General features: G+C 42.3%; 1 protein-coding gene across 8 annotated transcripts in view; it reads left to right on the forward strand.

Moving 5' to 3' along the window:
* Nucleotides 1-631: 631 nt before the first annotated feature.
* Nucleotides 632-16,040, forward strand: part of LOC146566298 (glutamate receptor 1-like) — a 109,043-nt gene continuing 93,634 nt past the window's right edge. The window contains exons 1-2 of one of the 8 annotated variants that reach the window (XR_014894203.1): nt 632-971; nt 11,649-11,783. Coding sequence is in view for 6 of the 8 variants with exons in the window: in XM_085289925.1 (XP_085146051.1) it covers nt 878-971; nt 11,649-11,783 (229 nt within the window). In the remaining 2 variants the exon portion in view is untranslated. Of the gene's footprint in view, nt 972-6,592; nt 6,851-11,648; nt 11,784-16,040 lie in introns of those variants that run through there. The other 7 variants (XM_085289925.1, XM_085289926.1, XM_085289927.1 and 4 more) reach the window with 7 other exon arrangements.

Genomic DNA, 16,040 nt, shown 5'->3' on the forward strand with positions numbered 1-16,040 from the left:
GTGAACTAGCAGCAGCCATGTTAAATTAGCAGCAAAAACCAAAACTGGTTTTGGAGAAAGATATAAATGTGTTATTTCCACTGTTGGAGCCTCAAGTGGACGTTCGAGGAACTGCAGGTTTTTGCTCTTTGCTCTAAACTTTTCGTGGTTCTAAGTCACCACCAGGCTTTTCTGTGAAGGTCAGTCCAAGAAAAAAAAAGTTCTCAGGGCTGCAGTTGCCTTTCTTTGTTCCACCAAACAGCCACTGCTCCGGTCACGCTGATATACTCCTAGGATGGGTCTCGAACCCATAACCACTGATTTAGGAGGACAGTTAGAGGCGCTGCCTCAGTGATGGCCGAGTGGTTAAGGCGTGGGACTTGAAATCCAACCGGGTTTCCCCGCGCAGCTCAGAAGCCTGCTCGCACCGGATGGGAAGGTTTAGAAGGAAAAGACTGAAGTCTGTAAACTGACCAGATCCCGTGACGGTGAAAGGTGTAAACAGTTAGCACATGTGTGAATCTCAGTGACCAGCGGGAGAAGCGGGCGATCCTTCACTAACAGAAATCTGACCTGCTGAACTCTTTTTGTCGTGTGGCCAAATGTGTTTCACAGTAATGTCACGCACTGATTTTGGTGTAACTACACTTGACTGATGTGCGCAGCAGAAAGAGAGAGAGGGTGAGAGAGTGGAGGAGGTGAGAGAGGTACAGTCTCAGCGGCAGCACGGCTCTGCGCTCCGAGTGTGGATGTTAGAAAAGAGGGAAGGACTCCGAGACACACACACACAGAGAGGAGCGCTACCGGTGGACGTGAGTGTGCTCGCGGGCTGCGGAGCGTCTCTCCGGTCAGCTGTGAATGGGATTACGGCGGCTCCTCCGGGACTGCAGGAGGAACCATGCGGCCGCAGAGCTGCCCGCTGCCCTCAGCACTGCTCCCGCTGCTGCTCGGGCTCTGCAGCGGCACAAGTTTCCCAACTAACATCAACATAGGTGAGTGAGCCCCGAGAACCCGGGTCTGACCAGCCCGACCCCCACATATTCAGATCATTCATATCATGATTCACGCGTGGACGCCTGGACCCGAGTGCTTGCGCTCCTCCAGACTGTCTCGAACGTTCCTGCTGTGACTTTGTGTCGATGTGCTTCTGTGATCGGGACTCCCTTACTTACACTAAGTTAGGGTTTATATTTCCACGCGAGGACAGGCGCTTTTTGTGTCTGCAGCACTTTAATATCGCTGCAAAACGCAGGGCATCTTTACCACTGTGACGCGAGGCGGAGGTTGTTCACGGTGATTCTCAGCGGCGGGAAGATTATGGAGATCAGCACCGCGGACAGAGTCACAGACTCAACAACCAACAACTGAGTTGATTCAAACATGGCTCAAAAATCGTTAAATATGAGAATCATTGAGGGAAAATGGGGATACCGGCTTCAGCACCACGGACAGAACTACTACATACGAACAATAGTGGACCAGCATGAGCACCAGAGTCACGGCGGGTGTGACTGATTGTTTTTATGGCCTTAAATTAAATATAGTTAAAACGTTGCCATGACTGGGGGGGTCACAGAGACACAGACAGAGCTTATTACAGGCTTATTTTAGGACAAAGGACAGAGTCACAGTAGCTTAATGTGCTTTATGATTCATATGGTTTCTGCCATACACATTTCAGAATCAGCATTTATGGGGTCAGAAAGTCAGACGGTAATATTCAGCACCATGGACAGAATCATGAAAGAACATTGTCTGTTTTTATGGACAAATTCCTAAATTTAAATTTACAATTGAAATAAGAGAATCAGAACTTTAGAGGGAGAGAGCGATAAAGACATGGGCTGGAATTCAGGAGCCGGAGAGAGAGACAGGCCACAGCATGGCTAACATCACTTAAGAACGCAAAGTGTTTTTTAAAGAGAAGTATGGTTATTATATTAATCCATAGGGATTAGAAGAATTAACACCATGAACAGAGCCATATAGGGCTACCATGGCTACTCATGTCAATAAACATGATCAGGACATCCCAGTAGTAAGTCCCAGACTCTAATCCCCTCAGCTAGCCCCGAGGCTACATGTACACAACAGGATTTTCCATATTGAGCTATTAATTTATGAGCCAGTCACCTCTGAACCTGATCAGCTGTTTAGTCTGCTTGTTGCTGAGATGCGTGAAAATGTCCGTTTGCGGAGCGGGTGGATTCATTTTCTCTCAGAGGACTGATCATTTAATGATTGCAGCTCTAATGCCACACATTAGCGTATTAACTGTGTTTTTATTGTACGATGGTGTGTTATGATAATCCTGACTTTGCCTGTTTGATGGTTCTTATAATTTCCTCTGAGACATCCTGGCCGATGGGACTGTCAGAGAGGAGCCTGCAATCTTTCTTTGGAATGACTTTATCATATTTTTATCATATTTCTAAATTTAACTGTATCTTTTCATTAATCTGAAGTATTTCCTGAGGCTTTAGTGATTTCCTTCAGCTCTGTGTTAAACCGCAGTCTGCTCGGGTCACTTTACAGTTTTACTGTCAAGTCTAAATACTTGTGCTTTGCTGTTATATCACTAGATGGAGTTATTGATGATTTATTCTCCTTTTAAATGTACCTTTTTTTCCATCATTATATAATATTAAAAACTGAGAAAAGAGCTTATGATTTGTGTCCTAATGGTTCAACTGTTATTATTTAGCTGGTTGTAAAACACTCTGTGCCTCTCATGTAGGCTCACATAGATGGTGTGGTTCTCTTGCTCAAAGTCACTTTCATTTAGGGACAGATGGAGTCAACCCTGCCATTACTCAACATCTTGCACTATGAGACTCTACATATAGAGCTCTAACGCTAATTCAGTCGGGACCACTACAGAGCAGACCCCAGGTCAGTGACAGCAAAGTTGAGACTAATTAAATGGGATGCAAAGCAGCTTACAGACGTTCAGATGTTTAAATAATGCATACCAAATAAGATTAAACAGGGGTCACTGATTCATTTCTTATAAGGGGCTAAACTGCAAGCCCAGTGATGGAAGCAATGCAATGCAAGTAAAAGTGGTCATACTTTAGTATATACCTATTCATCCCCTGGGGGAGTAAAAATCCAGCTTTACTAAGTAAAAGTAGAGGTTAGGGTTAGTGCCTTTTAATCAGAATCCCCACTTTTATTAGATGCGTTGGGTTCAGATTTGGATTGAGGAGGTTTTGCAGGATTTCTTGCTGTGGGAGCACAGAGTTGGACACTGGCTCTTGCTGCTTCTCAGATACATATTTAGCTTGAACAAGAAAATCTGGGAGAGATCATCCTGATGTTCTCAAATAATATCACAACTGGATCCAAGGACTCAGGTGATGCAGAGTGTGGAGGAAGCTTCAGGCTTGGTGGTTAAATGCGCTATCCTGTTAGCAAGGCTGCAGCTGCTTCAAATGGAATTACTAGAGTTATTTTAATCAGTGATTCATTCAAGTTATTGATCAAATTAACCCTCACGTCATACTGGGCTCTTTTTGTGCCACTTTTTTCATTCGTATGAACGCCATTTCCGCTGTGTTGGGTGTAGCATAGCCAAACTTGCCAGCCGGTTTCGTTTTTGTAAAATCTTCAAATTTTCAGTCTGATTTTCTTACATCAGCCTAACACGGCTTAGCAGCAAAAATACTCACACTCAACACCCTAGGGACCGTTTTGTGCCCCATTGAAACCCATTATAAACGCTATTTTTCACGGCAAAAAAATTACGGTCAAATCGATCGTGATCGGTTATGTTTCCGCTTCCGCTTGCAGTACTGGCCTTAGAGTTGTAATTTTTTTATTTGTCCACCGGGTGGCGCCCTTGCTCCACATGTGACGCCTGCTGGAACATACACATGTTCTCCAGCGGCCTGCTTGAGACAGATACCCGGAAAAGGCAGACTAATTTCCCGCGTACAGCAGCAGCTTGGCCCGCTGCTCGTTCCGGACCATTTTCTGCCCTTAGGTTCGTTTGATTTTTTGTTTTGTTTTTTAATCAACAGGAAATGACGTATTTGTTTTCACGTGGTAGCGGAAGTGTGTGCTGCAGACACGGGAACCGAACCATATGCTCCGGCGCTGCCCGAAACACACCCGCGGCAGAGGCACTCCTCCCCGGGGGAGCAGGAGCAGCAGCCTGGGGACATTTTTGGCTTCTGGAAAAAAAATTAAAACCGGATCGAAATTAATGTTCGTGCCAATCTTTTGTCCATCTAAAGGCCTAATTATAATAACAATAAAATATTACTTCAAATGGTTTTTTTTGGAAAATATTTTATGTTTTATGTTTTATGTTTTTGGGGCAAAAAAAGCAGTGCGCTCATGTGACGAAACCGGGATATAAAGGGTTAAAATCCGCGAAATGTAATTAAAACTTGACATGAATATTTCAAGGAGAAGTAGGTCTAAAAGATTGGCTAATTTAAAGTGGAATAAAATATTAATATATAAATTTTTTATTGCACTTTTTGGGCGTGGTCGATAGTGTGCATTTTATGAAATGCGCTCCTGGAAAAAAAATAAAAGGCGATCGAAATGACTCTTGGTGCCAATCTTTAGTCCATCTAAAGGCCTAATTATAATAACAATTGAATATTACCTCAAATGTTTTTTTTGGAAAATATTCAAGTTTTTTGTTTTTTGGGGCAAAAAAAGCAGTGCGCTCATGTGACGAAACCGGGATATAAAGGGTTAAAATCCGCGAAATGTAATTAAAACTTGACATGAATATTTCAAGGAGAAGTAGGTCTAAAAGATTGGCTAATTTAAAGTGGAATAAAATATTAATATATAAATTTTTTATAGCACTTTTTCGGGCGTGGCAGAAAACGGTCCCTAGGGTGATGAACGTAAGTTTTTTAAAGGATGACGTGAGAATATATAACCTGCAAAAGTGCCCAGTGATTAAAACTGTTAACATCTGATATTAGTGATGCATAAAGCTCCAGAAAAAGGAAAAAATACCAACATGCGGTTATAACAAAGTCGTACAAGAGTGAATATTCTGCGTCCTCAGGACTTTAGTTATGTAACTTACATTTCTATGCTACCATTTTCATGCAGCGAGCTCAAGTAAAGCAGGGGCTCAGTATTGTTTTCTGCCCTCAGTCCTGATGTCAGTAAACAGACGTTCAGCGGGAGTTTATGAAGCGGGGACTCCTCTGCCTCCTCGTCTATTCCCATGTCGAGCCTCGACTGGTCGGCTCACACTCAGCCATGTGTGGATGAGGCAGCTGTGGGCTGTAGCGCGTGTTACGCTGCCAAAATGAAGTTTAAATGTGATTCATCAGGCCGCTGGTCCAGATTCCCGCTGTGGCTTCCACTCAGGTGGGATGCTCATTTGGCATCAAGTTGAACTAACCTTCATTTTACTGGAATAAAATCCCTCCTGCAGCGTGACCCTGCACGCCCAACCAGAGCGCCTCGGCACTCCTGCACGTCTTTATAGCTTCAGTCACAGCAGATGGATTGCTTCCAGCCCTCATTTCTCTGATGAATAAATCATAAATGATTCTAATAAAATTTCACAAACTGTCTAGGGATTGCAGATTTTATTCTAGGTCAAATATACACAACAAACTCTATCATTAACAAAACCTTTATCCGAGCATAGTGCCTCATTCAGGTTTTGCAAAGGAGACTTCAAGTTATATAAAGTTTAAAGATGGAGACATGGAGTACACAGATGCAGAAATGAAGAAATTAATTTATTCTATTATTATTGTATTCATGGGCAAACATATTGTGACCCCAGTTGACTGAAAAAAGTCCAGTTAAGTCATGTGACTGAACATGCTTCAGTGATAAGTGACGAATGGAGGGAATTTGACTTCTGTCTGTCATGTTGACCCAGCATTTTCAGTTTCTTATGTTTCTGGTATTCTTCTGTATTATGATTTATGTCTGATTCTTTAGTTATCCTGCTTTGATTATTATTATAAGTCTACGTTTCAGTTTATTCTGGTTTAGGGTTTAGTTCTTAAGTTTTGTTCTTATGCCCTCGTGTTTAGTTTAGGTTTAGTTCTGTGCTTCGTCTTCTCTGCCCGTGTGTTCCCTCTGTGTAAAGTCCATGTTTAGTCTGTCTTTGTGAATTGTTTCCTGTTTTATTTTGAAGGGTTATGTCTGATGTCAGTGTTTCTAGCTTCGCTCCCCCTGTCTCGTTAGGTCTCATTCCTCCCGGCTGTGTTCCCCTGTTGTCTCTAATTCCTTGATGACCTCCTTAGTGTGTTTAAGCCCCATGTTTCTTTGTGCCAGTGTCGTGTTGTACCATCAGATTTTGCCTGTGTGTCCAGTTTGTGGGTTTTCCCAGTTAGGTTTCTGTTTTGTTTTCTGCCAGCAATAAAGCTGTGGTTTTTGAGTTGCACTCAGTCTCTGAGTCCTGCATTTGGATCCTCACCTCCGCCTGCCCGCACACAGAGCCCTGACACTGTCATAGAAATCCAAACAAAGACGAGAGCTGGAGTTCCACTGGATCAGGAAGGAAAATGAGAAACTGCAAAGGTTGTATGTTCCTTTAAGACAGGGGTGTCGGACTCCAGGCCTCGAGGGCCGGTGTCCTGCAGGTTTTAGATCTCACCCTGGGTCAACACACCTGAATCACATGATTAGTTCGTTACCAGGCCTCTGGAGAACTGCAGGAGCTAATTTAGCCATTTAAATCAGCTGTGATGGTTCAAGGACACATCTAAAACCTGCAGGGACACTGGCCCTCGAGGCCTGGAGGTGCCCACCCCGCTTTAAGAAGTACTCCAACCTTCACAATGAAGTAAAATTTTGCAACAAACTGCTCAAAACTCATTGAGCTCATTTTGTAGTCCATCTGGATATCATAGTTTTGACAGAGGAGCCTGGGGTAAGTGCCGTCACATTCTCTGAGCTTCTCTTTACTTGCTGCGACCTATTAAATACTCTTTCACAGCTTTTCTTCCCTTCACGAAATCTTCCATTGAGTTCAAGCACTGTTTGTGTATTAACTGATGCCTTAGTAGTGTGGCTAGAAATGATATTTGTGTGTGTGTGTGTGTGTGTGTGTGTGTGTGTGTGTGTGTGTACTGAGATTTTTATTTTGAAACTGTAAACAGCAAAAATGTCCCATTTTGTGTTTGCGTTCCTCCTGGCTGATGTGCTTGATGTGGGATTTAAATATTTCCTGTGGTGTCATGACTCCTGTTATGTGATATTGTTACTTTTATCCCTATTTATGATTATCTTTTCACTGTTTTTATGCATTTAAATGTGCAGTGTGTTCATTGGGCAGAAACTTTGCTTTGGCTGAGCTGGGTTAGCTGCACTGGAGCATTCATACAAGTGAAAATGTCTCCTCATGTTTCCTGTTGCGTACATGAGAAACCATCTTTTCTGAAGGTCATGTAAAATATATGACAAGCAGCTGTAACCGGTGTGTTCCTGCGTTGTCTGACACTGAAAGGTAAAAGAAAGAAAGACCTCCAACTTGCCCGCTCCAGCTCCTACAACCAAATGTAAACCGTAAGGAAGAGGGTTAGCTCAACCCACCACAACTTCCAAGCTAACAAAAATGATCTATTCATGATAGCATTAACTGTGCCTATAACACATGTGGCACACGCATACTACACATTTACAGTATCTACCAAAGACGGGCACAGTGATGACAATAACTGAACTAAAACACAATCAGAAACATCAGGGTGGCTAAATATACATTATGTGTGTTGTACAGTGTTGGGAAAGAAATGACCCCAACCTCTCCCACAGGGGAACTGTGGAAAAGGGGAGGGGCCAAAGGGGTACCCCGTATTTATAGGGTTGCACCAAAGAAGGAGAAGGGGCTCTAACTGATAATGAACATAACTACAGGCTTGAAGGTCCTAAAAGTCAGGTATGATAGGAGGGGTTTGGGGTCTAGAACACATTTTGTGTAATTATAACATTATGTAATTTATGACCTGGTTACACAGACATGGAGGCGGTTGGAAGGTGATGAATCATAACAGCTGTCTTGTATTAAAAAGTTATTGTAAAGTTTGAATATCTTCGTGTTCTCCTAAGGTAATAATGACTAAATATGATACTGACTTGTATGACTACCAGTTTAAAAAAACAGTAACTGGGTAGGACACAAAGAAAAAGTCTCCAAAATGCTCGACTGGGTTAAATGAATAACACAGTCAAACTTCAGAGACAGTGTGTCCAGTTGGGAAGCATAAACTGTGAATCCGTTTCACCTGCTTTACAGATGAAAGTGGCAGCAGGTGCGCTGGACAAACCCCAAATAAAGGGAATGGTCTTGCAGGTGCTGACCACAGACTGCTGCGCTCTGCTCATCCCTCCTGGCTGCTTTTTTTTTTTTCTTTCCGTTCATGTCTTTGTCACTGCTGGTGGAATGAGACGGTACCTGCAGCTCATTCAGGCTGGATCTGGGCACGGGTTCATCTCCTCCAGGATGGCACATCCATATCGACCAGCACATTCTCAGGAGTGTGATGGGTCATTAAAAACAGAACTGGACGGAGCCTTATTTGCTCCTGTGTGAGGAAGAACAAAGTGAGCTTCTGTGCTCGTCTCTGACCGAACTGTCAGATCCAGAATCCACAAGGGGCCGGCGTCCTGCAGTGAGACAGACACCGTGCAGCTGGATTAATGTCCTGTTGGTGTCTCTGCAGTGTAATGGGTGCTTCCTGTCTGGACACATTGATATCTGCGAAGTTCAGCTGACTTTGTGTTATACTGCAATGATCGGGAAAAAAAACACCTTCTCTCTGAGTGTGAACCTCAGATGTGAGTTATCAGGACGTTTGGAATAAAAATCATAATGATGGCCACAGTGAAGCTGCTGACTTTCATCCAGGAGTGTATTCCACTCTCTTACTCTGTCCCTGATAATTTGAACCTCTGACTACATTTGTCATGGCCGACACATTCGGACCATCACAGTTAGACTCAGGGGAAAACTCCATGGCTCATATTCGATGATTACATCGATAGTAATGACAGAAATCTTTGTGTCCATCAGCCTGCAGATTTGAGCACACAGCTGCCACATTCTGCTGAGCTTCCCACAGACATCCACACTGCTGAAGGTCACAAGTACTGAGAGAAAAATCTCTTTTCTTCCTACTCAAGTTTAAGGCAACTCTTAATAATCTCCAGCACTTTATGGGGAAAGTTTGATTCCTACAGGACAAGCTTGTCTCTACTTAATGTGTAAATTTTCACAGCAAGGACAGGACAGTACTTATCAGTGCTCATGTCTATTTTAGGGGGCCTTGGCTGAAACAAACTGATCAACAATTTCAAATGTGAATACAAAGTGATGACCCGCACCGTGCTTTGTTGGAAAAACTAATATACAGTAGGAGTGTGAAAAGTATGAATTTTTTTGTGCTCCATATCGCCCCCCTCTGGTGACTGAAATCCCACTTACTCAATAATAAAAATGGCATCAAATTGTGGAGATGCTGAACTGAATTTGTGCTTATCATAAACTTTTATTTCCCCACATTTATTTTTATGTGATGATCTAAGAAGCTCTGTAAAAATCTCAATATGTTTCTGTTGAGGAAACCATGGCGATGCTAATTTCTGCACTGACTGGCTAAATAAAGATGAAGGAGAAGCTCGATGCAGAAGAAAGATGGTTTCCTTCCTTTTTCTTTAACTGCAGAAAATTTGTGCCTAAATGTCACCAAACAGCAGCAGAAAATCAACCATAACTGCGAAAAAAGCTGGAAACTGAAACCTTTTATTAAACTGCTTTATTCAAAGATCTGTTTGTGTGGAGACAGAGAGGACAGAGCAATTTTTACTTTCCTGCTGAGAAGAAGAGTCGTGAAAGCTTCACCACAAAAAGAAAGAAAAACATAAATTAACATTTGAATCGAGGAAGTTGGAGCGCCCTGCTGTGCAGTCATATGAAAGCATCTCTTCCTCCTTCAGCACAGAAAACAGAAGAGGGTCAGTCAGTCGGAGTTTAAGTGTTTGGATAATTTCCACGTGACCCTAGAAACCATTATGCTGAGAGGGTATGAGTGCCGTAAAATGGCTCCAGTAAGAGCAGAGAAAAGAGGCTTTTAACAGCAATTACAGCAAAGCGGGCACTCGTCATTATTAGTGACAATGGTAAACTCTGTGTGAGCAGCCAGCTCACGGGCAGCACAATCAAGCATCTCAAAGTTTCTTAACTTTACTCCCATTTCTTATTTTAGGGTAAAGTTGGAGTTTGAGGTGCTCAGGAGCAGTGAGTGTGAATACACTTACATGCAAGTATGAAAACATACAGTTCAGCTCCACTTTTCTTTTATTGGGGACATGAAAGCGAAATAAATTGGAAGAAATCTTCTTTGCTATTGTTAGCATGGCTGCTCTATCACGACTATATGGACATCAAATTAAGAACAGCAAGCTGGAGGAGAGAGAAGCTGGGAGTTTATTCATTTCCACCCAGCATGAAGACAAGGAGCCACATTTAACCTCATTTACAGACAACAGAGAATGAAACCTGACCCTGATTAGCGGCCTTAAGTAGACTAATATGAGCTGAACACGTGAAAATGTTTCACTTCATAGGAACTGAGGAATTTTGGCCTTAAACAGGACAAAGGTTCCAAGTTCAGACAGGAGTGAGACACGGCTGCTGACTGCTGTTTCTGGCTATCAGCAGCAGGAAGTGGCATCCACATTGACCACTTTATAGACAAAATCTTTAGATGGTTGAGTAACTAAAGCTCCACACTGAAAAAAAGTGGTTAGACATATTTTAAATAACAGTCCTTTAAGGCGAAACAGGAGAAGCCCCACAATTACATCATTTAGTTCCAATTGGGTTTTTTTTAAGGCATTTCTATATGAGTAAGAGAAGCTAGCTTAACAGTAGACTCATGAGCTTCATTAGCTCCCTGCTAAAGGTGCAGATGACTTGCAGGCAATGTTCCCTCTAAGCTACGCGCGTGCGCAATCGCGCACTGCTGGCACGTCTCTGCGCACAGAAAATCTAACCTGAATTGAAACTAAAACAAATACGTTAACAATTCTGTTTTGCAGTTTAAGTTAGTAAGTGACCGGAAACTGGCTGCTCCACCCAATGATGCGATTCACATTCGTATATACGCAGCTAATCAACGTCGTTTACGGGAAAGACTAACATGCTTTAATTGTGCTAAACAGCTCCACATGAATAACTAGCACGAGCTAATTAGCACAATGTTACGTCATGGACATTATTATAAAATTTTTGCTTTGCGGAGAGACGTTTTTCCTGCAATAATCCAGAACACACCATTAGCTTTTCTGCAGAGGGAAGCAGGGCGATGCGTTGACCCTTGATTTCCTTTTCTTTTGACTTTTTGAGGTTTAATTTAAAGTTTTACTGAGTGTGACACAGAGCTGCTTTTATAAACTCTGTTTGCATTTATACTCTAAGAACAGCATAAAGTGGGGGCGCTCTTCAGGGCGGTCCTATAAAGCACAATCACTATGAACAGCTCAATAAAGATTTCACTCTTGTATCTGATTTCATGTTAAATCAAACGGCGTCAGCTCTTACTGTAAAGCACACCGGTGTTTTTGGGCTTGTGGGTGAGCGGTCGTTTCTCTCTCTGGGGCTTTCCTGTCCTTTGTGCTTTGGGACACTGAAGAACACCCTCTGTGTGTCTCTGTGTGTTTGTCAACAGGAGGCCTTTTCCCCGGTGACTCCCATGAGTACGAGGTGTTTCGTTTCGCCCTGGCACAAAACCAGGACATCCCCAAGCTGGTGCCACAGGTGGACATGGTGGACACGAGCAGCAGTTTCGCCATGACCTACGCCTGTAAGTTCATAGACCGATGGCGCTCTGGGGTGGGCCAGAGGGTGACTCTTTGTTGGTGTTTGGGGTATTTTACCACATTTTTAACTGAGCTTTTTAATTCTGGTATAAACAGCATTTTGTGCACCTGTGCTTCAGCAGTTAGTTTCCATGGAGCGTTTCTACTTGATTTAATTTCATTTTACAAAGCGGTTCAGGTGCCATGCTCATCTTTTAGATATCTGAATTGATATGAATGAATGCAAGCAGGAGGACCTGGTGCATAAATCTTTGAAACAAAGCATCTCCGGCTGTGCTTTTTTTTCCTTTTCTTTGTGCACTCATATCCCAGATTCCAAAACGCAGCGGGGCATAGAGGATGTTTACCTCACACTGGTGCAGTTGGATCAGATCAAAGTTGAGTTTTGCTCAACAGTTTTGGGATGGAACTGGCTGCCACTGGTCCGGTGGATTTGGAGGTCACTCTGCTTTGCTGAAATGTAGCAACAACACGGTTTATTAACTCTACAAACAGTCTGATGTTTCCTTTCTCTGTAATGAAATTATCAGCGCTCACTGTGGAGTACTTTTATTATTTCATAACAGCAGACAGAAAGGAGTGGCTTCGCTCAGAGTTTGCTCAACATTTATGAGTGAAGCCGTCATTAAAGCATCATCCAGCTCAGCCTGTGGTGATCAGCGTGAACTCATCAAGGAAACAATTACAAGAAAAATAAGAACCATCTGCAGAACTCGGAGACATTTGCAACAATCAGAAAGCTTGTTTATATGAAAATGTAAAATGTACCTTCATAACTTATGACCTGTGTGCTCCAGTCCCCTGATTTTGATGTACTTATTTTCGGCTGTATGTGGATGTAAAAATGTAGTTTATCTGTCAGGTTACACGTGCCCAAACAACTGGCAGAGCTCATATTTGAATAACACTGCAGCTGTTTCATCATCGGCTTACTCCGCACGGTCTCTTACCACAAAGTGCTCCAAACATCTGAATCACATTCCTCCCACGACGTCAGACATGCCGCTGGTGTCCTGCAGCACCGATGCTTCTGCTGCGGCATTATTAGATCCCGAGAGAAGAATGTCTCAACTTCTCCGAGGTTTCAGCGCTTCTTAATGTTGGTGTGTGGAGTTGCAGGCTGACAGGAGACGTTCTACATGTATGAAGTAATAGAGCGATTGTTGTGACAGTGGAGTGCGCTGCATTCGAGGGCTCGCTTTCAGGAACCAAACAAACAGTCTCTGCAGCTGATGCTGCTCCGGCTTCATTCACTGGAACTGAGAAAGTGTCAAAAAAGACATGAAGAACATTACTGGAGATCTTGATCAGAGAGCCAATGATGAGTTAGAAAATAATGGAAAAAGTCCAGGAGTATAAAAGAGTTTTTACAATAACTTTAGCATTTTTAAGATAAGATCAAATAACCTTTTTTAGTCCCACACGTTCAAAATTTTTTGGTCACACACGTTCAAAATTTTTTGGTCACATGCTAAATCTATTTAACACTTTAAAGTCAAGAGTTTATATGAGTTTCTGAGACTTCTACATCATCACTGTATATTTTAGCGATGTTAAAATTTGGTGTTTGGTGATTTGCCCTCTTAACTTCACCAAAGGACAAATAGAATTTGAATTTTAAGGGCTGAAAACAGATTTCGGGTCAGTTTAACTGCCCCGCTGCTTTGCTTTGACCGCAGTTACAAGGCAGCAAATTGTGCCATAGTTCTATTTCCAGACTTTTTATTTTGGAAGGTTTGAAATGATTTTTAAAGACAGGATTTTGCAGCAAATACATGTTTAAGACTTCAGTGTCAAATTCAGCAAAGCAAATTTCCTGCCGGTTATTTTTGGGTCTTGATGATATAACACATGGTTTTTGTAGCTACTGAATGTGCGCTTTTGCTCGGATGCTTTTGTGCATTGTTAGTGTATCATTTGGCTCTCTGTGGTGCTTGTCTGACTGGGTTTTTTGAAGGGTTAGCCTGCCGTCCGCTGCACTCACCGTCATGGGTCAGTGCATCATTCTCCCGTCATCCAGACTTCATTCAGCAGACCTGGGATTTACAGGGTAAACACAAGTACATGGAGCCTGGCTTCAAAAGGGCACGTTGCGGCAGTAAATGGACGCAGACCATGGGGAGCTCGCCACTAAATGGACTCTGGCTCCGGGGAGCGTTCTGTACAGTGCAGCAGGTTTAGACAATAATGTGCTGACCTGTTTCATTCTGCCCCAAAACACTGAATTTACCACCTGAATGTTCAGCTGCTGCTGCAATGAATCAGTTCAACCTCAGACACGAGGCTTCATGTGTGACATGAGCTGTTTAAAGAGCTACAGTACGAGTGCTTAATCACACTGAGTACAGACCACAGCACATGTCATCACTTAACATCATTAGACAACAGAGGTCATTACAACTTATTTAAACTGAGTATTTCACATACATCACTCTGGAACTCAACTCTTTAAATTAAGAAATCAACCTAGCAACACTTTATCCTTCAGTATTTAACATTAAAAACAGAGTTTAGTTGTCCTGAAAAAAGTGATAATGTTGGTACTCGTCAGAAAGGTGATGCTACTCAAAACACTTGGTCCAGTAAGTTTTTGGGCCAACGCAGTAAATAATAGAAAAACACAAATACAACAATTTGTGGTCATTTATTTAGAAAAATGTGACTAGTAGCTATGATTCTTATTTAACATGGACATAAACGTATTTATTGTATGCTTTAAACCGATGAGTTGCTCAGGTATATTTGGGGAGTCATTTAAACATTTTAAAAATCTTGTTTTTATGACAACAGTATGATTAATTTACAATTGGATAAACAAACTTTTAAGCCTCAGTCTCGACCAAAGGGATGAATTCTTATTCTTGTTATACTTCTTTGAAGTCCGCTGTCTGAGGTTTATTTGTAGCTGATGTTTTCTAATTAAAGTATCTGCAGATGAGTCTGCGCAGTCAAGAAAATAGGCAGTCTACACGGATCCTTGTTCGCCATGTGGTGGTATAAGTTAGACCCCAGCAAACCTCAGCAGGGTCACAGACATGAAAAGTATCCTCAAGACTTTATGTCTGAAATTTGAGTTGTTGCTAAATTAGCTAAATTACACATGCTAATCAGCAATAGGTAAAAGACTACCGACCACAATTTCTTCAACGATGAGTTAGTACAACCAGCTGCACAGAAAGCTCCACCATTTGTCAGATAACTGCATTAGAAAAACTGCAAAAGGCATCAACAACACAAACATGATCCAGAGATCCAATTCAGTGACTCCAATTAGTAGACAGCTAGCAACTGCAATCGTCTGTGTTGCAATCCATCCATCAGTCTAAGAGGCCACGCCCCTAGTAATGCAAACTTTAAAATTCATCATTATCCAAGTATTTGAGTTATTAAAGAATTCACCCACCAGGAGGCTAAGGTTCAGGAGGTAGCGTTGGAAGGTTCCCCGGCGCCTTTAGCCTGCGTGGAAGTTTATCCTGAAAAGTTGTCCACAGAGCCTGATGTCGCAGTGTGAATGTGTGAACTTAGGCAAAAACATGGTTGTATGATCGTCTGTGAATAAGTGAAGGAGGCTTGTCATAAGAAAGTGCTTTAAGTGCTCAAATGGAGTGTAAAAGTACCCATCCCTTTATACACAGATGTAATGAAGCGGCTGAGAGTTGGAACATTTTTCGAAGTAAGACATAAACATGTTTATTTCTGCTGTAAAGAGATTTTATCAGGCAGTCTACAGGGACTGATCACGGTGCACATTCACTTTGGTGATTGGTGCTTTACCTGGACCTGACATTTCCCACGGCCGGCGGAGCGGACCAATGTGTCACAGTGAGATTCTCCTCCATAATGCAAAAAGTCTCTAACGTTGCTATCTTGAGATGCTTTGTGGATCCAACCTGTCCTCACTCCCAACTTATCACATGACCCGTTGGTGTCACCGCGGCTTAAACATCTTTAATACGAGGCTCTGATCTTCTGAAATAGATGGAATGAGTGTTGCTGGTGTTGTTGAGGAGTAAAATGTAATAAATGTTATTTATTACTGTGGCAACAAAGAAAATGTTGGAGGAGCTTGTTGCATTTTGACAAGCAGTGTTGGTGCCAATATTTCAAATCAGTGACAGAAAACTTTAAAATAAGAAATAAAAGTGACACAAACTGCAAAAAAGGCTCAGATGAACCTTAACATAAGGAAGTAAACATGACGTTGGTACCAACACTCGAATAAGAAATGCTTCATCGTCATC

Source organism: Mchenga conophoros, linkage group LG10 (genome assembly GCF_057382185.1).
Source record: "Mchenga conophoros isolate Kocher_MC1m ecotype Shallow Benthic linkage group LG10, M_conophoros_male_GT1.1, whole genome shotgun sequence".
NCBI lineage: Eukaryota > Metazoa > Chordata > Actinopteri > Cichliformes > Cichlidae > Mchenga > Mchenga conophoros.